General features: G+C 37.2%; 1 protein-coding gene across 3 annotated transcripts; it reads left to right on the forward strand.

Annotated features, from left to right (window-relative positions):
* Window positions 1–881: 881 nt before the first annotated feature.
* Window positions 882–27,449, forward strand: LOC145774002 (endophilin-A2-like). 3 transcript variants are annotated; one of them, XM_082585129.1, is made up of 12 exons: window positions 882–1,015; window positions 1,405–1,476; window positions 6,191–6,310; window positions 6,966–7,062; window positions 7,438–7,571; window positions 15,074–15,131; window positions 16,393–16,458; window positions 20,750–20,850; window positions 24,057–24,191; window positions 24,537–24,651; window positions 25,131–25,279; window positions 25,944–27,449. In XM_082585129.1, the coding sequence occupies exons 1-12, from the start codon at window positions 971–973 to the stop codon at window positions 25,992–25,994; spliced, it is 1,143 nt and encodes a 380-aa protein (XP_082441255.1). In that variant the 5' UTR covers window positions 882–970; the 3' UTR covers window positions 25,995–27,449. The 3 variants fall into 3 exon arrangements, with proteins under 3 accessions (XP_082441255.1, XP_082441257.1, XP_082441256.1); XM_082585131.1 differs by lacking the exons at window positions 16,393–16,458; window positions 20,750–20,850 and adding an exon at window positions 17,336–17,436; XM_082585130.1 differs by lacking the exon at window positions 16,393–16,458.
* The last annotated feature ends 215 nt before the right edge of the window (window positions 27,450–27,664 follow it).

Raw genomic sequence — 27,664 nt, forward strand, 5'->3', positions numbered from 1 at the left:
CGAAGTATCGCACGCGCCACGGATCAAGTTGAATAAAATTGTCGAATTTAGAACTTATATACGCGCTTCTCGTTTTTTGCTTTGAAAGAGAAAAAGAAAAAAAAGGGACTGTATAGTGACGTCATGACCGGTCAAATAGTGTTTCAGATTCAAAGACCGGCGCCCGTCAAATAGCCACTGCCTAAATTTGATGCTCTAAAAGTAAAGTCATATATTGTCATATTTTTCAATTTTTTAGGTCATAAAAAATGGTACCCGGTCAATTGGTCGAAAGACATTTGGTCGACAGTCATTTGGTCGACAGACATTTGGTCGACAGGACGTTTGGTCGACAGACAATTGGTCGACAAGACATTTGGTCGACAGGACATTTGGTCGACAGACATTTGGTCGACAGGACATTTGGTCGACAGACATTTGGTCGACAGGACGTTTGGTCGACAGACATTTGGTCGACAGGACATTTGGTCGACAAGACATTTGGTCGACAAGACATTTGGTCGAAAGAACGATTCATTTTAGGGTTAACTAACCCTAACCCTAACCTTAACCCTAACCTAACCCTAACCTAACTCTAACCCAAATGTCCTGTCGACCAAATGTCTTGTCGACCAAATGTCTTGTCGACCAAATGTCTGTCGACCAAATGTCTTGTCGACCAAATGTCTGTCGACCAAATGTCTTGTCGACCAAATGTCTTGTCGACCAAATGTCCTGTCGACCAAATGTCTGTCGACCAATTGTCTGTCGACCAAACGTCCTGTCGACCAAATGTCCGTCGACCAATTGACTGTCGACCAAATGTCTTTCGACCAATCGACCGGCCACCTAAAAAATGACCCTAGTTATTATTCAAATGCAAAAGAATTTTCCTTTTTTTCAGGTATTGTTCAATCAACGATTGTGATTGTAAGGTTTTTCTTGTGTTTATTGTTTTACCTTTTTCTGTGTCTAATTTAACCAATTAACCATGTCTTTTGGTGGTATAAAGAAACAGTGGAATAAAGCTAACCAGGTATATATTTGCATGAAAAAAAATATCAGTAATAGTATTGCAGTGCAGTAGGCAACACACATCACCTTTTTTTTAAATGTTGGCATTTTTCTCAGCAATGAAAGCACTTGACATTATCTTTTGAGAATTGGCTTTCCTGAGTGAGCACATAATTATGTATTAAAAAGTTTTGTTGTAGGGTTTTCTTGTTCAGTATCTGGTTTTTAAATTCTTTGTGTGAAGTTAATTGAGTTGCACAATGTATTTTACTGCATATCCAATATTTTAATATTTAAGCATTTTTTAAGCTTTGAATTGTTTTGGTGCTTCAGCACGTGTTGATTTAATTAATTTCTTTTGGAGTAATTGTGTACCAGTAGTTGTTACAGTAAATGTGCATTTTTTTGCAGTATGTTTCAGAAAAAATTGGAAACGAAAATGACAAAACACGGATGGAAGATGAATTTATTGAAATGGAAAGGGTGAGTATCAGCTTTTACAAAGTCAGTTCCTCACTTATACATAGCTCAGTTGAGATTTCAATTTCGACAGTAATCTTATAACAAGACTTATTTTTAAACTATTATTTGAGTTTGTTTTGATATTTCATCAGCATCAATTGAACTTGAATAAATGAATTATGGCATTTTTTGTTGTTAAATGCTGATGTTTCTAGTAGTTGCTTACCAAAACGTTTCAGTTTGTTGTTATAAATAAGTCCAGATATGAGCAGTGGCGTACCGTGACCACTTTGACAGGGTGTTCAGTGACGGCAAAGCAACAGCGGGGGGTCTGGGGGGCCTTCCCCAGAAAATTTTTAAAATTAACATTGAATTTGGTGCGTTCTGAGAGCATTTTCAGCACAAATTCTGAACATGAACAGAACTGACAAAAATAATGTTGTCGGAATGGAGAAGAATACAAAATAGATATTTATTTGACAGCGCCTATTGCATGAAAGACTTAATAATATCAAACATTAAGTTGCATTTCTAAAGTCACATACTTCAGTTCAGTTTTTATTTCCGACCATCAAAACGAACAATATTACTTGCCATAACACAGCAGGAGTCTGAAAAAACGCGAAAGTTAAAGCGTGCTCGAGATGGAAATGATTTACTTCATGCAAGGATTAGGCACGGTTGCAACACCTTGAGAAATGTACAAGCGAATTAAAAACAAACAGGTGAAAGTTAAAACAAAAAACAATAGCAAAGCAACTCGATAATAAACAAGAAAAGAAAGTTGATTGCTATGTTGGTCGGCTGTACTTTTATCCGCCGTACTACTTAGTAAAAACGAAAATGTTTAACACCTCGACTACAGAAGGAAAATTCATCTATAGCATAATTCGATTTTTCTTGTTTGAACACACAAACACTCTAATTACAAAACGATTAGATTAAAACTAGAACAGCAAGCATTGCGTTTCGCTAACCATACCAGTGTGGCCTCCACGCTAGTTTGTCTAGTTATCCAAAACACATAAACCTTTGGCTCCATTTAGTCACTTTAGTGGGAAGGAAGATCCAATTAAATTAATTGTATACCGATTGTGATGCTGGTGGTTGTAGAAAATGCATTTAATTTCGTACTGTAAAACTGCTACAGTTTGACTTGTTCGAAACAGCATCCTTTTTGAAATTATATTGTATATAATACACTGTGTTTTTAGCATGATCAAGAAGGTAGGCTTAAACAAATAAAATTATTTCACGAATCATTCATCATTTCCTATTCTAGTTCAAAAATGATAAACTTTGGAACTTTGTAGGGTCTGTTACGAAATGAAATTTTGGTCACTTAATCTTGTAAATTACAAACCAAAAATAATTTTGTACCTCTGATGGTAAAATTTGGCTTTTTATTGACAATGAATTGCAGACACACAGCATAAGCATTGTGAATTCTTGAACATGTTGAAATTCTCGTTTTCCCGCAACAATTGTCTGCCAAAAGTTTTGTCATTTTCTGACGTCACCAAGAGCTTGTTTTGCTGACTACGCTATTGTTTCCTGAACCAGGAAATTTGTGCTGCCTTCCCAGTGTACCTTAAAAGCACTGTTGAAGAAATCCTGCAGTGGTTCTGTTTCAGGAAGCTTTTGCTCGATAGTGCACCACATTCAATGTTTTTTAAAAATTATACATATATACACTAAATTCTATTGATTTATCACTGGTGTTTTTTTTAGGCGTAGCCATATATATATAAATGTAAATCATTTATTGTATATATGTAATGTGTTGCATTTGCTTTTCTTTGAATGCAGTAGCAGATGTAGCTTTCAACTTCATCATTTTGTGCTGTTATACTTTTCACAAACAGTACCGTACCAAAAATATATGCCTGGCTAATGGCTATTTGAAAACATATTACCAGTAGTTGAAAATTACATGCACATTTTTATGAACTATATATGGGTCAGATGCATCAATTTTGTACCCTGTAGTCTCCAGAACGCATTTTTGCAGTTTTGGTATCTCTTAAGGTTTCAGTCTACTTTTTTAGGCTTTAAGTTACAGTTTAGATATGTGCCCCCCCTATGTAATGCTAATTTTCAATGGAAATTGTTAACTTCTTAGCAAAAATTTTGGATTTATCACAAAATTGCCCACTTTTTTTGGATTTTTTACGTTTTTACTTCTGTAATTCCCTTGTGATTTTTCACAGGCAAATACTGCAGTGCTAAACTGACTTTTATTTAACACTGTGCAGCTTTAGCTACATTTTAATGTTGAAATGACACTGGCTTTACAATTTTGGCCTTGTATTTTTCTCAATTTTACAAATCTGCAATTTTGGCTCCACTATGTTGTAGTCTCCAGAACGACCCATGGTACTACTCTACCAATGCCTACTCTGTGCTCCTGTTTGGGTGTAAAATGATGCAAATTTATATATAAACAAACCTACAAAACAAGAAAACAGATTTACTAAAAAGTGTGATAATAGTTCACTCTTCTATGGAAGCTATTTAGCCTGGCTCCAAAATTGTGTAGTCTCCAGAACAAACTTTAACAAAAAATGTATGCTTCCCTGTTTAAAATAGCAAACATTCTTCCAGTATGTGATGGACTAGTATGCTCACTTGGCAGGATTTCATAGAGAGGACTCGCAATAAATAAAAGATTAGGAATTTCTTTGTTATTGAATTTGTCTGTAGTCTCCAGAACACTGTAGTCTCCAGAACTTTTTTTTTTCTTTTTTTTTTGTAAAACCAGTAAGCACTCCTTTGTACAGTTATTTTTACATGTAATGTTACTATAAAAGTTGCTCATAAGAAATGATACCTGTTGAAGCATTCTATAACCTATTTTTGATCTTAGAGAACATAGATACAGTTAAAGTTGTTAAATTTTAATTTAGCTGTGATTGTGAGGTGCTTTTTACGCATATTTGATTGGCAATGGCTCCATATGAAAAAAGTAGGTATTACTATTGCTAGCATATGATTTATTACTACCTTGAGGTCAAACAATACATGACTTTGGCTGAAGTATCAGAATATTTAGGTACATTATCGCACAACTGCAGTAAACCTGCTAGAAACTGATAAAATGGGTATACTCACACTGATATTTAATTTTCAGTATAAAAACATGATATTTTTTGGGGGCAGTCTTTTGATTTAGTTGGTAGAGAAGTATCTCAAGACTTTTAAATCAAAATTTTATGGCACCAAGCATTCTGAATTTTTTCTCTGTTCTGGAGACTACAGGTACAAAATTGATGCATCTGACCCATATGATATATATCTAATTTACAACATGATCTGCTTTTGACTGAATGGGCTATTCATACTCATTTGGTCTGCGTTTTTCCATATGGCCAGCGTGTTATGCTATAATTAAATAACCTTAACTACTTTGGTGTTCAAAAATTAAGCTTCTATTGATTCTGCAGCTTTAACTTATTCTGCAGGTTTAACTTAACTTTATAAATACAGATAGTGACATACTATGTTGACTTCAAGGTTTTGTTACTATGGCAGGCTCATGTAAAGTTACAGCCATAGTCGAAACAATGCCCCATGCTTTAATATAGCTTAACGTGAAAGAAAAAGTTTAGTTGCAGACTCTGCAAAGCATATGTGTGAAACGTAATTTTTCATGCATATTTTTGCGGAGCATGATTTCAAGCTTCAAGCATGTAAAATTGTAGGTACCTGCCAGGTAGACAGTAGACACCCACAATGTGGCGCGGAAATATTGTGGTTCTGTCTCACTGTGGCACAGGCCGATTTGGGCTTAATTCCAAGTACAGTATATTTTACTGGATGTTTTGTGGTTATATTGTAGCATTGTAATATTTTATTTATATACTTTAAACCAAATAACGATAGTTAAGTCATGGATTTTTTTTTTACCTGTTAAGTCAATGCTTTTCACACAAATTTTGTATTAAACCATAAAAAATATACAAAAAATTGTGATGCGTAAAATGTACTACTTTTCTAAAAAAGAGTAACAATCAAAAAAGTGAAATAGCAATTACAAGTTTTCTTATGTGAAAATTAAAGTTTGACTAAAACTGCCTTCTTGATCGATGGTGTTGCATATATGTTGTTCACCACGCATATCCACTAACTATCCAGTATTCATTTGCTTATTGCTCAAGTCGCCTGCTTTCTGCGAATTTTTTGTGAAATTTCTTGAAACAGATAAGCTTCTTATGTGTGATAGCGCCGAAACCATTCGGCACCACATTGGGCAAACTCAGTAATATTTTACCAATACCGTGTAGTTGCCTGCCTGACAGGTGTCTGAACATAAAAGTCGTGTAGGCTACCCCTTTTTATGAATACTACAGTTCTGCATCATTTCTTAAATTTACCGACTTGTGATGTGTTTATGTGATAAGAGTAGACATATATACAGTTACTTGGACTGGTAACTGCCACAAAATACTGATAAATCATGTACCACAAAAACTGATATTTTTATGCAAATTGAAGAAAAAGAATGACATTGGCTGTTCTTTGTTCTGGCCAGAATTTTTTTGTTACTAACTTTCAAACCTCAAAGATGTCCCAGTCAGTTTCCGATCACCAATTTCTTTTTCCAGAGAGCGATCTGTCATGTGTAACGTTTTGCTGCAGGAGCTGCCTTAGACCCCGCGCTGTAATATCGTATTTAGAACTAGACCGCTATTCTAATCTGGACACTTGAGTTACTGTGTTGCCATTTATTTTTCAGAAAGTTGATGTGACGTACAAGGCAATTTCTGAAATGATGACACTCACAAAAGAATATCTTCAGCCTAATCCGACAATTCGTGCTAAGATGAACATGATGAACACTTATCAAAAAATACAGGTAGCCCTTTTCTCAATTTTGTGAGTTGATACTGAAGTTAGTTTCTAATAGCTCAATAGCAACCAAGACAGTTACTGCGATGCGGTTATTGTTAAATTGTCATTGCTTATATTCTAGTATTTTTTAGTACGGTAGTTATAACTTTCAACTGTAACAAACGTTATTTTTCTGATTGAGTGTCGGTGTGACATGTTCTGTTCAGAATATTTACATAATTATGTTGACGACCGTTGGTATGTGGTTAATGTTTGCAAATGTCATTTGCTTGGTGTGACATTTAAAACTTCCTTAACTTTTGCTTTCAAAGTTTGCAATGCTTCAGCACTATTCTTCATGAGCCTTTTACTTGTTTTGAACACGTGCTTGTTGAACTCTTAGTCCAACCATACACCTAAACACAGACATTACATTAGATTCGTGTTTTTATGATTTTAGGTTTGGTACATCCCCATCTGAAGACAATTTGATTACCATATTCAAGTCAAGTTTTTGAATGTGTCACTTTTAGTTGTGAAACATTAGTTAGTTGCTATTTCGGCCAACTTGGCGATTTTTTGAACTATTGAATTCTGTCTTTGATATGACCTGTAATTTGAGCATGTAATTTTATCTATGTGGCGAATGTGGTGAGTTTACAAATATTTAACTCATCCAGGGTAAGCAAAAAGATGTGAAGTACCCCCAGGCAGAAGGTACTCTTGGAGAATGCATGACAAAATACGGCAATGAGTTGGGTGGAGACTCAAATTTCGGTAAGTCACTCAAACTGTACTAATAGGTGAAGTTAGCATGAGAAAGCAGTGTCTTCTGTTTTGTACTCGTGATCAGGCATAAATTCTATGACAACAATTTGTTTGGTTTCGTTAGAAAGTAACTTCATAGATTGTGTGCAGTGTTACGTAAATGAATTGAGACTTGATAGAAACCTATGCCGGTCTTCTTGGTTTATTTCATTATATCTGGTATGACACCTTGTTGTGGACTGTTGGTCGATACAGAAATCTATTCGGTGACCAGGCTTATAATACTCTACAAAACTGCTGCGAGCAATCATTGAGCTCGCCAGTGCACTACTACTGCGATCGTACTCAAACTGTATTGGAAATGAATTGCTGAATGTTTCTTAGGCAACGCCTTGAAGGAAACCGGAGAAGCATTGGCACAGCTCTCAGAAATAAAAGACTCCTTGGATGTCGGCGTGAAGCAGGACTTTTTAGATCCCTTGCAACAGCTCTGTGATAAAGATATTAAAGAAGTTATGGTTGGTGAAATGTTCAGAATATCAATTACAAACAGAGTGGATGGTCAATTGTTTGATGGTGTAGTCTTTAGATTTTTAGTAGCTTGAAAAAATACAGGTCGAAATTTGTGTTCATACACTTCACAGCGATTATCATCTTTTCATGGTGTTTATATTTTCAAATATAAACAATGGAAAACCACAAAACCAAAAAACTGTGACTTTGAAGAGTGAAACTAAATCAAAACTTTGCTTAACCTGTCACAACATAATTAAGCATAAAACTTATTAAAATTTTCTACATATTATATAATATGTTGCTTTTCGAAGTGGTTTACTGAGTGTCTGGTTTAATCTATTCTAATCGCATTGTAGTACCTGTACCAGTAATGGTAAAACAGATTTCTGTCCAAGGGAAGAAAATGAAAGACCAAAATAGAGATGACTGGAGTTGGTGAGAGAAGACATCAGTGTAAGAGATCCGGATGACATCAACCCTAATAACCGAGAAGCATGACAAAAGACTGCATACTGGCGGACCTCTACTAGCGGGGACAAAAGCCAGATCTCATCTATTAAAGGGACAAATGGGTGAATGGTGGTGACATGTACTTGTGACTTAAACATGCTTCTCGGTTATTGGGGTTGATGCCATCCGGATCTCTTACACTGACGTCTTCTCTCACCAACTCCAGTCATCTCTATTTTGGTCTTTCATTTTCTTCCCTTGGACAGAAATCGTTTTTGCCATTACCGGTACATGTACTACTATTACATTTCAATAATATATATCTGCGATTATCACATAACTTAAGGCTCTTTTTTGATGCTACTTGCTCCGGAGAACTTTAACAGTGAAAGGCAGCACACATGAAAACTATTGGAATAAAACAGAACAACAAAAAATAAAATGATTGATGATAATGAAACACACTGTCTGTAATCTGCATGCAAAAGCTGGACTAATTTCTGTACAAATTGTACAAGTCCGAGCGATAACGAACATCTTGAAGGCTAAAATTACTCCAGCTCGATTATGTGTTAATAATAACATTATGATTCAGAATAAAGCCCTATAGTAAAGCCTTACGCAATCACAGGTGACTGCGGTGTGAAACTGATTAATTCATTCCGAATTAGGTTACCAAGGACGAATTGATTGAGATTGTAGGTGATTCGTTAAATTGCCTTCACTCAGCCAACAAATCAAATTTTGCATTGATTCAACGTGTACAGATGTTGACTGTAAATGAGGCATGGTTTTCTAGCTTGCATAACCGTTAGTCAAAGTGTAAATCCAAACAAGAATGCATTGCGTTGGTCATTTCAAAGGTTTCGTAAACGCTGACGTTGTAATCAGGTTCAGGCCGAGAAATTCATCTCCAACTCATGTGAGCTTATTCCCAAAAACATTTCAGATTAAGCATGTCGACTGTAAGCCGATCTATTCTATACCCATAGCCGTACGAGACCAAATCATTTTGGGGGGGCAGAACGTAAATTTGCCCAAATATGCACGCTTTTATAGAAATTGCCCAAATATAATGTATGCAGTGCATGATAACTGTGAAAAACTAACATAACAAGATCACCAGCTAGCTAAAATTTCGGGTCCACGTCTTTTAGGCGCTGGTCTAATAGGCGCGCACACTGTGGCGTCTGGATATTTAGGTACGGAGCACTGTGGCGCCGTTCATTTAGGTGCTATTCCTAGTAAAGTCTGTAGATTGTATCAGCTTGGCAGGTAGGGGCGTAGGGCAATGCTTTTCACACAAAATATTATATTGAACAGGAAAATATATTGTTTTGTTAATGCGTGTGCGTTGTTGATCATGGCTTCAGTGCGTGAAGTTGCTTAAACTGGCAATGCTTTTTCACAGAAAATGTTATATTACACAGAAGAATATATGGGTGAAGCTGCTTGAACCGGAAATGCTTTCCACACAAAATGTTATATTGAACAGAAAAATATGTTATGGCTTCCGTGGGTGAAGCTGCTTAAACCGGCAATGATTTCACATAAAATGTTATATTGAACAGAAAAATATGTTGTTTTTTTTAATGCGCGTGTTCAGCATTTATTTGTTGTTAGTCCAGGTTTGCGCCGGCGAAAGCTTTATCAATAAATTATTCAAGTTTCCGAAAATGTATGAGATTGAGTTCACTTTTAGTTAGGTCAAATAATAACTAAACATCAGTAAAAAATGTACCGTAGGCTGTACTCAAGCAGGCGGTAGGCTTGAGTGAAGAGTAACTTAGTTTTCCGTCAAAACCCGGACTAGGTTTAATAACGAGCGAAGTCTCACCATTATGCTTGCAACTTGTAGCCAAGGTGTAGCCTATATGCCCTGTAGAAATGTATTCATGTGAACACTAGTAGAGCGTCTTACGCGTTCTCGTCACATGGCCAATCCATCCCGAACAGAAGTAATTTATATTTAATCTAAATTACCAGACATTTTTCACACAAATCTGTTGTAATGTATTTACGCGGTAAAAACATGTCATGTGATCGACGTAGACGCACAATCTTGACATCAAATGAAAGCATACATCTTCAGCTATCCGAAGATGCAAAGCTTTGCAATAAAATTTAAAACATTCTATGTACAACTAGCAACTTTCCAAAAGGTATTTTTTCTAATTTCTAAAAAAATTAAAAATTGGCAGAAAAGTGTACTTCATTATAATTTTTACTACCCAAGCATGATACAATAATATGAAAATATATGTAGTTTAATCGAATGCCAAAACAATTCTGCACATGAGAAAAAATTTACTTTGTTTCTGCGCGCAATGCTTTAGGAGGTACAGCAGAATGATTATGGAGAAATTTGGAAAATTTTAAGCAAAAAGTTTACGTAATTTAGCCTACAGTCTTTTTGATCGAGAAATTCCAAAGTAAGGGGTTGCCTAGCCAGTTTTGACTGCCAATTCCAATGAGTGAAAGAAAAAAAATCCACTGTGTCCCCATCTTTAAGAAGTCCTCATCTGATAACTGCACCGCCAAAATATTTTTTTTTACGTAGCCAAAAAAGGACAGGCAAAGACTATGGATCTGCCATCATTTACATTATTTTTTTGCTTGAAATAATGAAATAGGCTACCTTTTAACCTTGGACGTAGGGATACTTCCTTGGTCATCATGGCAAAAATTCCAAGACGTGTGTATACGTCCATGGTCGCGAAAGAGTTAACTAAAAATGAACTCAATAATGTTGGAAGCTTCAATAATTTATTGATAAAGCTTTCACTAAAGCAAACCTGGACTAACAACAAATAAAACAATAATAAATCAATAAAACAACAATATATTTTTCTGTTCAATGTAACATTTTGTGTGAAAAGCATTGCCGGTATTAGCAGCTTCACTCACTGAAGCCATGATATAATTTTCTGGCAAGCTGCCAAGCTGATACAATCTACAGACTTTACTAGGAATAGCACCTAAATGACCGGGCGCCACAGTGCTCCGCACCTAAATATCCAGACGCCACAGTGTGCGTGCCTATTAGACCAGCGCCTAACTGTCAGCGCCTAAAAGACTTGCTCCCAAAATTTCTTACCAAAGTACCGTAATCAAGATAGAAGAACTAAATTAATCTTTGAAGATGCCTTGCTTGTACATTGCTCGATGCTTCTGCACTTTGGCATGGTAGATTGGTAGGTAGGAGTAACAAATATTGTTTTACACACCACAAATAAAAAACCACCCCACTTAAATATTGGATTAGTTGCAATTTCCTTGGATTGCAAAAGTAACAAACAGATTTTGGACCAAATTAAACCGCACATATCCCTAGAAGCTAGAAATTATAATATTTTGCCAGCTTGCATGGCAGGTTTTAAGTTTGGAAAGCTTTGAAATAAATGAATATATTATGATTGGTTTGAGATTATATGTTTCAGCAGTAGCATTTTAAATGTTAGTGAAGTTAACATGACACAGTTGCATAAACAAACTAAATATTTTATTTTTATTTTGGGGCGCAACTGCATCATTTTAATTTGGGTAGTTTTATAAAAGTAACCAAACAAAGCTAAGCAACACCACAACCAGGGTTGTCGGTATTTTACCTGACCCAAAAAAACCCGGGTGGGTTTTTTTCAAAAAACCCACTTAAAAAAACCCAAAAAAAACCATAAAAAAACCCAGAGCATCATATTTGTCCGATTTTTATCAGAAAATTGAGAAAATGAACCTGAGAAAAAGTACTACAAGGTACTTAAAACAAACTTCAAATTAGGACTTAAGAATGTGATTGTAAAGGAAATTTCCAAGGATAAATTGAAAACACAGTGGATATTTCTGTACACAAAAATCAAGTAATGCCACTTTGTACTACGCTAAAACTCATTTATGCAAGAAGGCCTCATAATTAGACAGCCCTATAGTGCATTATTTTATTGAGTTATGCCAGCATGTACTGTGAGTGAGAGGCACTTCATTGGTAAAAAGTAGTATTTGAGGTGAAATAAGCATGAATCTACCTTTTTTGCTTCTTTTTTAAATAAAACCCAAAAAAACCCGGGCTTTAAAAAAAAAAAAACATGCGGGTTGGGCTTTTTTAAAAAAACCCGAGTTTTTCTCAACCCTGACCACAACATTAACATTACATTTAACAGGTATAACATTTTTTTGTTAAATGTTGTGGTGTTGCTTAGCTATGTCTGTTTATGGAAGAAAAAGTACTGTAACCTCTCCACCCGAATTGTTGTATGAAAGTATTCACCAGATTTATATACAGTCATATTTTGTAGTTGCCCAAATCAAGATAATGCATTTATGGATATTACGAAAAAAATTAAACACTATGTAAATTTTGATGCCGAGGCAACTGCATCATGCCAATTTGGGCAGTTTTATAAATAGAGTATATGATCAGATAATTTCATAACTTATTTTTTGTTGCCCAAATCTAAACGATACAGTTATGTAAATGGGAAAAATTAATGAATTTGTTCATTTTGGGAAAACTGCCTCACGCTAATTTGGGCAGTTGTATAAACAGACTAATCAGTTTCATCGAATAATTTCATGTTTTCAGCTGCCCAAATCAACACGATGCATTTGTGAAAATTATAAAAATTAGTTATATAGGTCTAGCAAATTTTGCATTTTGATTTGGGCATTTTCACAAAAGTATTAGAGACATATTTTGGTGGCTGCCCAAATTGGCATGATGCAGTTGGTTAAATGCATTTCGTACTACAGTTTGATCACCATGCAGTGCAATACATCAATACGGGTGTGCCAAATAAAAATTTTGCGGCACATTTCTTGTGCAAATAAGAGGCTGTACTTAGTTTGATAGGTAAAATATATTAATTTATGGTTTTTCTTAATTCATGCAATTTTGTAGCTTTTCATACAGCAATTTTTGCCCTAATAATTGCAAGATTTTGCCCGGATACGCGACGTTTTGAAACAATAGGGGGGCAGCTGCCCCCCCTGGCTCGTACGGCTATGTCTATACATCACAGTGTAGATTCAAACGATCTGTTATAGCCTGATGCTGCGGGTTCTTTTTGGCAATATCAAATTACACTAGCTTTCGGAACACAGTTCTCTGGTCATGTACTATGACGAATGGTGTTGAAGTCATTGAGTGGTTCTTTAAAGTGGCTCTTTGGTTTAGCTTGAGGCTGCCGGCTGTTGAGTTTCTGTGCTGTTAGGCGTTATTGCTGTGAGGTTTTGTTGGATCAGTTGATTAGTAGATTAGGTGACGTAGTTCTTCCCTTTCGGCGCGGTTGTTGATTTTAGGATTTTGTCTGCTTATGAATATGGCCTCTTTGAAACGTAATTGTACCGCGTCATTTTCTCTTGCAATAATTTTAAATTCAAAGTCTGCGTGGCATTGTTGTTGGTGATCAAATACCGAACTTTTATCCGAGCTGAGATGTTCTTTGAGGCGGGAATGGAGTGGGCGGATCGTGCTGCCTATGTAACTTTCCCTGCATTTTTTGCATATAATCTTATAGACACAGTTCTTGGTGTTGGCCGTGTTGCACATGTCGTCGTTCCGTAGTTGGCAGTTTTGCAGCCGGCAGGGTTCGGGTTTTTGTGGTTTTTTAAGTGCGTTTCGGAGGGTTCAGAGCGCCGAAAGAGGCGGACTGGTAAGTCCAGGTCTTTGAAGACTTTCTTTATTTTACGGTCCGCGTCGTCGCTCATATAAGGAAATTCGAAATGTATTGGGTTGTATGGTGTCTGAGGGGAGGGTTGTTTGCTTTGTCGGTGTCGTCGTCGTCTGGGTGGTTGTTTAAGGAAGTCTTTGGGGTATCGGATACCCATCTCCCCACTCCACTCCCGCCTCAAAGAACATCTCAGCTCGGATAAAAGTTTGGTATTTGATCACCAACAACAATGCCACGCAGACTTTGAATTTAAAATTATTGCAAGAGAAAATGACGCGGTACAATTACGTTTCAAAGAGGCCATATTCATTAGCAGACAAAATCCTAAAATCAACAACCGCGCCGAAAGGGAAGAACTACGTCATCTAATCTACTAATCAACTGATCCAACAAAACCTCACAGCAATAACGCCTAACAGCACAGAAACTCAACAGACGGCAGTCTCAAGCTAAACCAAAGAGCCACTTTAAAGAACCACTCACTGACTTCAACACCATTCGTCATAGCACATGACTAGGAAACTGTGTTCCGAAAGCTAGTGTAATTTGATATTGCCAAAAAGAACCCGCAGCATCAGGCTATAACAGATCGTTTGAATCTACACTGAAGTAAGCAACGATCATGCTGCTAAAAGCGAAACTCATTCAACTATTCTATACCTGCTGGTAAAATTTCCTATTTTTAATGTGAATTGTTACCTTTTGCAAGGTAGAGTTGCAACCACCTTCGATTTGGTGAATTTTTCACCATCAAAGTTCTTATCCAGTTCCAAGTAGCAAATCAGCCCCATTTTACATTCATTCAACGTTTGATGGACATTAAATCAATGTAAAAAAGCTTTCTTTTGCTTTGAGTTGTGTTCAAAATTTCAATTTTGAAGGCATGGGCTTCGAATGAAGCAGTTTATCGATTGTTGGTGTTGTCCAAATAAAAGCCCCCTACTGATCACAGATAACCAATTGTTTGAATATCTGGATCATGTGGCCTGGCCTACAAAACCATGTTGTGTTAGAAGACTATGAGATTAGAATTTTCTGAGTAGTTACTGATTATATGGGGTGAGTTATCCTCCCGTCCTACAACTCATGCGCAGCCAATGACAAGTTTATCTTGTTTTCAACTCCATGATTCTGGCGCAAAATTGAAATAACAAGAGTAAGTTTCATTTAATGACAGCATTTGAATATCCATAGCATTTGCAAGTGTGTGTTTGCAAAGACAACACTTGGTTATGTCAAAAGAACTGACCCATGTCATTGACTTTGCGAAAGGTTAATCATGCTGATAGTTTTGGTGTTAGATTAGTAGTATTGCATGGACAGCCTCCGTATTAAACCCGTTTTCATGTCTAAACTCAAAATATTCATTTTTAAATCATTTTTTTCAGCATCATCGGAAAAAACTCTCCGGAAGACGACTGGATTACGACTACAAACGGAAAAAAGGTTTGAAAGATTTTTTTTTCGTTTTAAAACAAGCTAAGTATAATTATGCATCCCATCCTAATGCTATAAATGTTTGGTTTTGTTTAAAGTATAATTGTTTCCTCACTGTATTACCTTATTTTGTGGAGTTGTGTAAAATAATCGTGATGACAAAATTATGTCACAGGTTTTTGGTGCTTTACAACTGTCTGGTTTTTGTTAAATATGATGGTTTTTGTTAAATAGGATGAGATAAAAAATTACTGGTTGTAACCCAAACAGAAAATTAACCATTTTTACATTAATTCAATGCAAATGTTATATCAATGTAAAAAATGGTTCGATTGGCTGTTTGGAAACCAATTATATATTCGCACAAAAAATAAATCGATTCTGCGGTAGAATTTCCAGAAAACCATAATTCAGTATTTAACCAACCTGTCCTTTGATATCAACCTAGCCTAGTCGTTCTGACGAAATACCAGTTTGTCACGTGATGGGAGTCTGACACGCACCGGCAAAAATGGCTGCTGTTTTACATGCTGCAACGCTCAGATGCGTACGGTTGAAAGACAATGCCTACTGTTTGATTTCTAGCTGCCAGCAACTACCTTGTAGCCAATGAAAAGAATTCTCAAGCAAGAGTTGCCTTTTTTATGTCATTTCAACGTTGAAACGATATAAAAACGGCAATTTTTAATGCTGAGGTCAAAGTACAGTACTTTCACGTGTACACTGTACAGTCATAACGAGCTAGTAGAACTAAGATGTTAGTTTGGAATTACTTTTATTAAATTTTACGTCAAAGTTGCGAATGATATTAAGTGTCACTATGTCGGTCTACCACTGAATTATCCATCGTTCATTACTTTAATAGTGAAAATGACCTTGTTGTCACTGACTAACCATAATCCTCCATTATGTCCTACATTATTTGGCGGTAGACCTCACGCTATTGTAGCACCCTTCTCCAATCAGGTTTTACCACTTATTTTACAACTAACTTAATACCAAATTACAAGAAATAAACACATCTGCTAACGCTAAGCGTTCTGTATGCCGTAATGATACAATATACCCAACCTGCGCCTGGCCATGTATATTGCATACTTAGCCATTTGCAAATATGTTAAAGTTTTTCTTTATAATGTTACATGTGCTGTCATAAGCATCTCGACTGTTCAAATACTTTCGTAAAATCTGGATGTGATCTTTAAAATTACTTCTTTATGATTCTTTGTTTGGAGGGGCAAGCGAGGTACAGTGTTGTTTGTTATCTCAGAAAAGAAGCGATTGAGTCAACAGGAGAAGCGGAAAAGTTTTCACGATTTTCGAGACTATCAATTCGGTGAGAGCAGATTGAAAATGAGGTGAAAAAACGGAGTATTAAGTTTTATTGCCAAAAGTGCGCAAGTGCAGTTATTATGCCATAAATTGTGTGCTTTAGAATTTTTATCCAGTAAGAGTAATCAGCAAGATGCAGTGTACATTGCAGGTGTTGGTGATCAGGTGTTGATCCGAATTGCAGTTGTGGGCCATGAGGTACAGTAGTTCACTAATAGCATGCAAAAGCCAAAAAGAAGTTAAAGTTTAGATTAGCATAAAAATCTTATCGTTTGACGTTTTTAAGTGTAAGCAAAAATGAGCAATGTAATCAGTTGACAGGTTTTAGCAGTCTATTTTTGGCATCATTTGCTTACCTTTGCTGAATGATGAAAACCATTACTAAACACTTGAAATTGTTTTACATGCTTTAGCACAGAGTCTGACCAAAGTTCAATCTCTTTTGTGGTTAACCATACACTTGATGGGCTCCCCACTTATAATCTGAATTATTGAAAGCATAAGATTTCTCGATTTACAACTAAAGTCTTGGCTCATTGTGCAGGAAAGAATTAAATTTTTGATTAGATTTTGATAGACAACGCTAAAAGACTATTTTGGCATGTTATAGTTTGAATGGAAGGTATATGATGAATCTCAGACCTTTTTTGGCTTCACTCTGTTAATAAGATAATGCATGGTTTGAAAGTTAAGTATTTAAACTTTATAAATACATTGTGTTTTCATGCCTATTAGTTAAGCTTCTTTTTGGTAAAAGTATTTTTTGGCCAGCGTCTATCTTGTAATAGGTTACAAGATTAGATGGCTGAATTACGCCTTGTTAAAAATTGGTTGATATGAAAGGAGCTGCTTGACTGGCAAATTTCCATTTTCGACATCAGGTAATAAAATAGCGGAAGGGGAGCTTCGTTTGGCTGAGGTAAAATTGCAAGAAGCCTTAGAGCTGTCGGATAACTCTATGGCCAACATCCTAGCCAGTGACGTGAGTGGCTTTGTATCCCAGCCCGTGATTTTCTTGGCTTAGTTTGGTTTTGAAATTGGTTGCATTTTTCTAACTTGTAGAGTTTTTCAATCAATATTCAATAGCTGATGCTTATCTTTTAATTCCGGTTTGTTTTGTTGTGGGTTGCGACACATTTTTAGAGGTTTGATGGTTTCTGAATTTGCCTGCTAGCACTTTATAGTTGGCTCTACTCGGAGCGTTTGAGATTTGCCATGAAAGTCTTCCCTTTGTAGTTTACTTTTGCCTACTCCAACGCATGGCAACATCGCTATCCCAGCTAGCAAATTTGTCCATTTTTACATTGTTTCAATGTCGCTTCACGTTGAAATGATGTAAAAGTACAGCTTGGCTAGTATGTAACATTTGTTTGTTAAAAAATTGGAAATGAAAAGATAATTTCATTGTTATTTAGTCTCTTGAAATATACCCCTGATTTAACTTTCCTTCTAGAAGCAAAATCATTTTTAGAATCTTGCATTTCTTCCTATCGTGTAGTTGTTTTTTGCTTAGATCGTCGTAAGCTGAATAGGACCTAAATGTAACTGGGATAAGACTTAATGGCAATTTATGGCGTTCCGGAAGCCCAGAGACATAACAACAAAAGTTGTAGCAATGTAGCATAGATGAGAACTATTCTGGATAGCTCTAATTGACCACTATCCCGGTATCACCACCACTTTGGTCCCGCATTTTTCTCTGGCACGTCGGCTCAGTAAAGGAAAATCCCGCATTAACCCACTAGCACGACCGCTTGACTTCCGTCCCATATATGCTTGGCTTACCGAGGTTCCACCATATTTTTTCTTGCAAACGTTTGGTTTATGGCTAATGTTTGCAGCAAGGTTTGGTTTTTACTTTGATTAAAACTTAAACACTCATTGTTCAGTCAATGAAAAATGACGCTATATCACAAATTTGTTTCTAAAACATTTGTGATCGCCATGTGTATTTAGATTTGGTTAGTAACCGAAACAATCGGTATACAGTATATGGAAAATCAATTGCAGACGTACTAAGTACTGTACTGTATTTCGAAAGAAAAATATATACACGTCTTTGCTCTGGTTGGTTCGTTGGTTTTGAAATTTGAATCTTTATCCTCGGACTGACAAAGCCTTGATAGGTTATTCTTGGTAGTTTTCAATACTTGCAGAGGCTGTTGACGCAGGGCCGGTTACCGAGATTTGCAGGGTAAAGTTTTTCCGATTGTTGAAGTGTTGTTGCCGGGAAATTATTCTACCCATTAAATGCTGCTAAATGGAGAGCAGTCCTTAACGTGCGTTGCTCAAGCGCACACCCCGAGAGTTGAACCAGCGCCGCTTGATCTTGAAGCTTCTTTGTTCACAAAGTCACGCGCTAACCAACTGAGCTATAGGGGTGGATGAATAACTCTTCCTAACACACTTCGGATTTTGTGATCTTAAACTACCTTAGCTGTAACGGTTAATATGTTAAACTCACTTGGCTAATTTGTGTATGGTTTTCCGTGTGTTTCTGCATGGCTTGTAATCATGCTTTCCAAATGTTCTTGAGCTGCTTTTGAGTTTTGTTTGATAGATATTTCATCAGCCCCCATTTAAAGTCAGGCCCACATATGATAGCTATCAATATACCGTAGAATGTTTTTTGATACAAACAAAACAGGCCACAAATTTTGAACGCTATGTTTGCCACAATCACACAGTCTTAACAAATTTACACGAGTTGGTGAGATTCAAAGAAGAAAAATAGTGAGTACAATAAACTGTTGTAACTCTTGAAGTGTTGCACTGAGATGCCATCAGTGATCATTTGGACAACATTCGGGCTCATGTACGTTTTTTGACTTGATTTTTCGAATTCAGAGATGATACGAAATGCTAACGATTTTTGAATCGGACTCACCGAAACGGGCCATTCCGTCCAAAATCATATCTGCAACGTGGCCCATTGATTTTGACATCTAAGTAGCATCTGTCCGCTTTAAAGTTCTTGCTTTCATTTAGCACAATTGTTTACAGATTTATTGTTTACTTATGCAGTGTGTTTTTTCAACACCAAATTATTGATTTTATTTCTTTCTCAAATAGGCCATGAGAGAGTGTGCTATTTTTAAACTGGCAAACTCAGTGTGCTAGTTGGATCAAAACAGAATGTATTGAAATACATGTCATGATGATTGATGTGACACTGATATTCATTATGTTGATGTGACTGCAAAGCGGTTGCACGTAGTCTATTCCTAGTCATGATTTACTGGCGAAAATTTTTCATCACATGACTTGGTGGTGCTTGGAACTAGCGGTGGCTACTGTACTTAAGTTGAATTACAGGAAATTTACCACGATTTACCGACCTATTGTGTGACACATAATGGCGTTCATATCAAGTACAGTCACGTCGAACAACCTGAAGCTTTACATCTCAAAGCAAGATTGGTTTAAGCTCTCTCTTGTTCGGAACTGTTTATTTGGCTTCTAAATTATTATTGTTTATTGAAATAGTCAATAACTACATTGTCACTGCTGTTCCACCAGCCCCGCCAGCAAAATTCGTTTATTTTACGCTAGTGCAATGTCCTTACACGTTGAATCAATCTTAACACTGAATATTATGACTGAAAGATAAATATTAATAAATATTGTTGAAAATATAAATGTTGTTATTATTATGAAATATAAATATTGTTATTATGATTATTATAACACTGACAAATGTTGCTAGTTGGAGAAAACGTTTAGCTTCAACTGGTTGTTCCAAATTAAGCTTTTTGTCGTATGCACCTTCTTAATCGTATTATCATTAACTACTTATATAGTTTGAAATTGCGATCATTATTTAACCTATCCTTGTCTGACCGTGTTTAGTTAAATATGCACCCAGCAAGCCAGTACTTTTCTATATTGATTCAACGTCTACAGACATTCAATTAAGGTAAAGAAGGACTGATTTGCTGATAGGGCACTGTACATCTAGAGTACGAAACTATGAACGCATGGGACGGTCCAAAAGTTGTTTACGTGAAACAAGTGTATTAGACTTGTGCGTGTGCCACTGCCCTTTAAAAAATTTTAACATGTTCTCAGATTAAAAAAAGACCCTGGTTGAGACTTTCGTTGATTAGTTCTTATTCTCACAATGACAAAATCTTGAAAACTTGCTCAAAAAGAGGAATGACAGTTTTCAAGAGCGCAAAACGTACCAATCTAATCAGTTTACGCGTCTGATCCGCACGCTTTGATAACCGATTGTCGTAAATCTGTGTCGCTTTCGATTGTAATCGGCTCCAATCAATGTACCTCGTTGGCGGCAGGAGCCAAGGTTCCTCAGGAGGAGGTGAGCCAAGCCGAACAGAAGCTGGAGGAGTCTCTTGAGCTGGCGGACAGCAGCATGTTCAATCTTCTTTCTGGGGACGTGAGTTGGTGATCTTTCAACTTTTACTTGACCTTAACAACATGCACCCGGTCGCTTGGAAGCACGTTGCACACCCTTCTGTAACAAAATATTGTTAGTCGGTTCATTCTAAGTGCGCTCACGGCATGTTAGCCTCGAAAACAACAGTTTCACATTTGCCAAATTGGTTTGATTCACTGTCGAGAATACAAGCCCTTGTTCATGGAATCATCTCGCAGTTAATGGTACATAAAGTAGGACCGGTACACCTTTTGAAAAGGATCCACTGACTGAAAGCATTGTTCAAAGTATCACTTGCAATTCATAGCATCCCAAATTAACCACACACGCATGTCTGATTATTTTCTATGATTCACCGTCTTCAGGTGTTGAATAAAATCATATACATTGTGGTTAGCTGCGGCTGCAGCCAGCTGTGCCTCGAGCTACATCGTTGTGGTCTTTCTGTTATGTCGTCACATTTAACAAGCACCGCGTCAGTTCACGGCATGCATATTTCACTTGTTTTAAAATTAGAAAGTGATAGACTCTGATCGCACATATGATAAAAACAGAACACTTGTAACAACTGCCCACCTTGCGTCAAAAACGCAAACCACTGAATAATAAACTTGGCCGAAGTCTTCTTCCATTTAAAGTTTTTGATTAATGCATTTGCAATTGACGTGTAGTGTCTTACGTTGAGGTTCATTTCCACCAGTTTGTAGCATGCTTTGTACCTGCATGTCTGTTGATTTTAGTGACTAATTTTCTCACATTTTTCGTACGTTGAGTTGCTTACCGACCATTGACTAATCTTTGCACCACTGCTGAGTTATTTCTCATAGTTTTGCTTTGTGTTTCGATTTCCCACAACACTTAACGCTTATCTGCATTGTCCTAGTGCTTACCAACTTACTTAATTTGAATTTCACATCCTGTGCATACGGTAAGTATAGACGATTTTGACAATACATATATGACCTGTTGGTATCAACAGACATTTACTGTATAATTGTTTTGAGACGTTGAGGGTTTCCATTGCTAGTTTTGATCATTTCAACCCAGAAAACAAACATCTGGATGGAGTCTATCGAATTGTTTTTCACCATAACAAAGTGACACAGATATATATCTAAAATATCCGGTGACCGTGCCCCTTTCAGTGAAGGTTGTGTTACTGTGGTAAAAGAAATCCAAATAAGTTAAGTTGTTACAGGGGTGCGCAGAAACCAAGCTTGCTTATTTGGACGTGACCCACAATCCTACGTTTATAATTTCGGGTCAACGTCTTTTAGGCGCTGACAGTTAGGCGCTGGTCTAATAGGCGCGCACACCGTGGCGTCTGGATATTTAGGTGCGGAGCACTGTGGCGCCCGGTCATTTAGGTGCTATTCCTAGTAAAGTCTGCAGATTGTATCAGCTTGGCAGGTAGGGGCGTAGGACAATGCTTTTCACACAAAATATTATATTGAACAGAAAAATATGTTGTTTTGTTAATGCGTGTGCGTTGTTGGTCATTTCTTCAGTGAGTGAAGTTGCTTAAACCGGCAATGCTTTTTCACACAAAATGTTAAATTGAACAGAAAAATATGTCATGGCTTCCGTGAGTGAAGCTACTTAAACCGGCAATGCCTTTTCACACAAAATATTATATTAAACAGAAAAATATATGGGTGAAGCTGCTTTAACCGGCAATGATTTTCACACAAAATATTATATTATTACCGTAGCCAAAAAAGGACAGGCAAAGACTATGGATCTGCCATGATTTACGACGTAGGGATACTTCCGTAGGATTACTTCCAATAATGTTCGGAAGCTTGAATAATTTATTGATAAAGCTTTCACCAACGCAAACCTGGACTAACAACAAATAAAACAATAATAAATCAATAAAACAACAACATATTTTTCTGTTCAATACAACATTTTATGTGAAAAGCATTGCCGGTTTAAGCAGCTTCACTCACGGAAGCCATGATATAATTTTCTGGCAAGCTGCCAAGCTGTTACAATCTACAGACTTTACTAGGAATAGCACCTAAATGACCGGGCGCCACAGTGTTCCGCACCTAAATATCCAGACGCCACAGTGTGCGCGCCTATTAGACCAGCGCCTAACTGTCAGCGCCTAAAAGACTTGCTCCCATAATTTCAACCCGGAAAACCGAAGGTTTGATTCCTCCTGGCAACTTGAGACGGCCATGAACTCACAAACAACGTTTTTTTCAGTTCATGAACTGACGTAAGACTAAGAGTAGCGTAAAAAATATGGAAATGCGCATAGCTTTCACGACTATAGTTTTCATGTGATCGTATACTAGTGTACTTTGGTCTTCTTATATATTGAACTTGGAAAGGGATAATCGCGCCATAGAGTTTTGTTTTTTTGTTTGGACAAAGCCAACCACGCCTTTAAAATCTTGTACATTCTATAGCTGGAACAGTGTAGACCGCGTTGATCGTATTTACTTACCATGGATTGCAATTATTATCTGTTTACTTAAGATTCTTTCGTAGACGCGAAACGGTGTGCCTTCTAGATGGCTAAGAATACTAAATTGAAATGCGTAACAATGTGAAAATCCAGTGTTGAGCCGCAAGGATTGTGCGTGGCTATTTTTCGTTTCGGAAGGTGGATTGAGGAATATGGGTTGTTAGTCGCAGTTTGTAACCGATAGGAGACGTTAATAGCGTCTAAAAATGTCCATAGTCGCTCAGTTTCCTGTGATAATTAACCTGCGCCTACGTTGGCATCTTCAGGCCTACACCTAAGCCTTTTTGTTTTTCTAAATGATTTTCTAAGCCTTTTAAGTGTAAGCCTAAGTCTTTAATATAAAGAAAATAAAAGTTGTCGCCTTATAAGCTCTTTGAACGTTACATGGCAATTCACACAACACACCCACACAGCAAGTCAACCGTTTTTTACATTGATTCAACGTCTACAGACGTTAAATCAATGTAAACGCGGTTGATTTGCTGTCTGGGTTGTTGCTTGATCAACTCACAGTCACTGGTGAAGTTCCTCGCTGAGGTACCTACCGCACTTAACTCATAAATTTCCTCTTCCGGTTCAGCAAAAACACGATTTGGTTGTTCACAAGTGCAAAGCAAACACATCAGTCTATGTCTCACAATTGCAAGTTTGGTTTCTGCGTCATCTCTTGAGAAAAAGTTTCTCGGGGAAAGAAATTTTGATTGACAGCAAATGTGATACGTCATAGGTTGAGCAAGTCAATCAACTGGCGACTCTGATCGAAACCCAGCTGGAGTATCATCGGCAATCCAGTGATATCTTGGAGTCGCTGTTGGACAACTTGAAGCGGTCTGTAGAGGAAATTAACATGCGACCGGAAAAGGTGAGACCACAGCTACGCCCAGTTTGCACATCATACCTTTGTTTCACGGATCTAACATCTTCAGACGTTGAATGAATGTAAAATCGGAAAGGATTTGCTGGCTAGATAAACGTAAACCTTTTAAATTTTATTTTCACTCACAGGCCTTAAACTGTTCCACTTGAAAACATTAAAACATTGAGGACTATCCACTGTCACTCATAATTTGCAAATTCGGCTTTTTTACATTGATTGAAAGGCCGAAATTTGCGAGCTAGATGAAATGTAAACACTAAACCATCTTGGATATTTTCATGTGTTCACCAACATAGAGTAGCATTCATCAGACATTACTTCTCTCTCCAGGAGAGGACGAAACGACAGCTCCGGACTCCGAGCATGACTCCCGTCGATCGCTCCATGTCAGCTCCGTTATCCGCTGCTCCTACTCATCCTCCTCCTGCATCTCCTGTTAAGCCAGGTACTTGCCCTTCATCTAATTCCTACTTTTGTATTCCCATGATGCACAACAACTTGTTTGATTGTCTTGCGGTTGCAAAACAACGTTTGTTGTCTTAAATTTTGTAACATTTCTACATCACTTAGATGTTGAATTACGTTGGTCAGTCAGTTCTGCATTCCTGGTTTGTGTAGATCAAGTAATCGTCATAATAGAAAGCGTGCTTTTCTGTAGTGCTCAATTCTTGGCAGTTGTACCTTGCTCTTAGCGTGTTACACAGCAGGCCGTCTTAGCCCAGCGAATACATCCTCCGCCATTCATTTAGCTCATTTGGAATTGCCGGAGTGGATTGTTCGAGATGTTAAGTCTTTCTCATCCTCCTGTCGTCCATCCTCCTATCTCCCGTCCCCTTTTAGGTCTTCATCTTTTTGTTCCTGTGAAGAACTAGTGATATAACTTTCATCTTTGACTGTGATGATGTCGTGACGGTTTGATTTCAGCATCCTCTCCAAACCAGCCGAGTTGCAAGGCGGTTTATGATTTCGAGCCCGAAAACGAAGGAGAACTGGCCTTTTCTGAGGGAGAAGTCATCACGCTGGTGTCGAGAATCGATGAAAATTGGTATGAGGGCATGAACACTAAAGGAGAGGTATGTTCCATTCATTGCTGTACATGCCCATGCAAAATGTAAGCAACCCATGTTTCCAGTATTTCTAAGAAGCTGTTTATGATATCAGACGACACCGTTTGTGATTGTAAATATCATCATACTCAGGTTGCAGGAATTAGGTTGTAAGGGTGGAAAAGAAAAGCAATAAAATAGTATCATAGGATATTTTAACAACCCTTTAAGCAATCTATTCAAATGACTCGACAGCTGTAGGTTTTGTAGCTGTCTTTTGACAATGTCTACATAGGATAAATCAATGCAAATTTATGTAATTGACTGACAGACCAGCCCGCAAACCCATCTTTTTACAATAATATTATACTGTACTACGATTGTAGACTGAATTTATGTAAAGAAGTCCAATTAGCTAATTGGGCAAGTGAAAGAGTTCAAATGATTTAACAACAGCATGATGTCACTTTAGCAGCATGTTGTATCGACCCGACATAGATGCAATGACAGGTTTAGATGTGACACCTTAGTGACAAGCGCCTATAGATACGCTTGGTAACGACCGGTTAGCGGAAGTTATTCAGATTCCAAGAACGGGTTCGCGCGAACCGGATAAGTCGCACTATTGGAAGGGATATGATTTTGTGACTTGATTTGTTTGCGATGTTAACCATCGTTTGTTTTTTTTCAGACCGGGTACTTCCCTTGCACATACGTGGAGGTTCTGCTTGATCTGCCATAGACGGCAATGCGACCTTCCGTGAAATGAAAAGCAAATTTATCTGGTTTTACCTTGAACTGACGAGTGGCGACGTTAAATCAATGTAAAATGATCATAAAATTTGCTTGCCAGGACGAAAAGAGAATTTGCAAACATCCCCTGTTTATCCAGTTATTGTTACATCGCTTGAGCGTCTAAACTGAAAATTATTCTAGGAATTATTTTCTTTTTGGAAAACACCATTTTTTTTTCATCTGCCGAAAGATGCCTTGCGACAACCACAACTAATGGAAACTTCTCAGCTGCAGCATAGGCGCTTGTCTTTCTACAGACCTGAAATTCAAGGTCAAGTTATCTGTCATTACAACGTATACTCTTTGCATCATCCTTATCAACCATTTGCGCCACTCAACTCTAAAAGTTTGAAGCCGAGATTGTATGTTCTTACTTAGAACGGAGCAAGTGCACAATTTGATCATGTTTTGTTTGAAGTGAAGCTTTTATTATTATCTGAGCTCAGAAGACGTTTTGTTATGTTCAAACCACCTAAAGTTGTTTTCAATTTCGTGCTACCAATGAAATTTTGTGACGCCTTTTATTAAGAAAGCTTAGCCAGTCAGAAAATCATTCCTTTTTTGCACTGATTCAATGTCAAAACGGACTGATATGCTGACAGAGTATGGCTTCTTCCTTCTTGAAATATATCATTTATTACCTTCATCTAGTAGCACTTCAGCATTTGCTGTTTGTGGAATTGTGATTGACAATCACATAAAAACCAAGTTTGCAACCTACCACGGTAGTTCAGCTGACGTCATTATCGTCGAGTGACAATATTTTACAAACAGTGCTCAATGGAAAACCTACTGCCGCGTTTCACACTGATTTTACTCAAATAGTTACTTTGTCATATTTATCTGTCGCTAGCAATTCTAAATGTTTTGTCCTCAAGAAAACACGAGTGTTATAAAAACACAGGCCGAGTACTTTGTTTGAGCAGCAAATGTCACTTTCTCAACTGCTTCCAGAATATTTTGGATTTTTGTGTCCACTTTTCTGGTCTGATTTTGTAAAAACGCTCCAGTAACGTTTCCTATAATAACAACAATGTCTGTTGTTTTCTTCTTGCTTCCTATTTGTGAACATAGTGTACCCCAGACAGCAAAAGCCGTCATTTTTGCATTAATTTAACGTCTGCAGACGATTATATTTTGCAGATTGTTATATTTTGTCACTGGGAAATGCAGTTTCCAGTAAATTGAAATGAAACAACGTTTGGTTTTCCTGTTTCCTGGGTTAAATACTGCAGACAATCAATGTAAAAATGACGGATTTGCTGTCTAGTACGTAATTATATTATTGTCTTGGGCTTGAATTAGCACTTTCCAATGATTAAAGATTTCCCGCATGATGTTCCTACTCCACATCAACCTTTGTATAATCTCATAGTAATAATAAATCAACGGAAGAAACTTATTGGCGTGTGGTTATTGCGATCTAACATGTGCTACATTTTGCTGTATCCCAGCAACCGGTGGTTATGTCGACCCGGTTTAGCAGACTCGTTTTGTATCCAAGCTAGCGAATTATGTGGAATCAATGTAAAATTGCGTAATGCCAGTTGAAATGACATTTTCAAAACGTCGTATTTTCGAGCGAAATCCAAGATGGACCAGACCAGGCCACTCACA

Source organism: Aplidium turbinatum, chromosome 7 (assembly GCF_918807975.1).
Source record: "Aplidium turbinatum chromosome 7, kaAplTurb1.1, whole genome shotgun sequence".
NCBI lineage: Eukaryota > Metazoa > Chordata > Ascidiacea > Aplousobranchia > Polyclinidae > Aplidium > Aplidium turbinatum.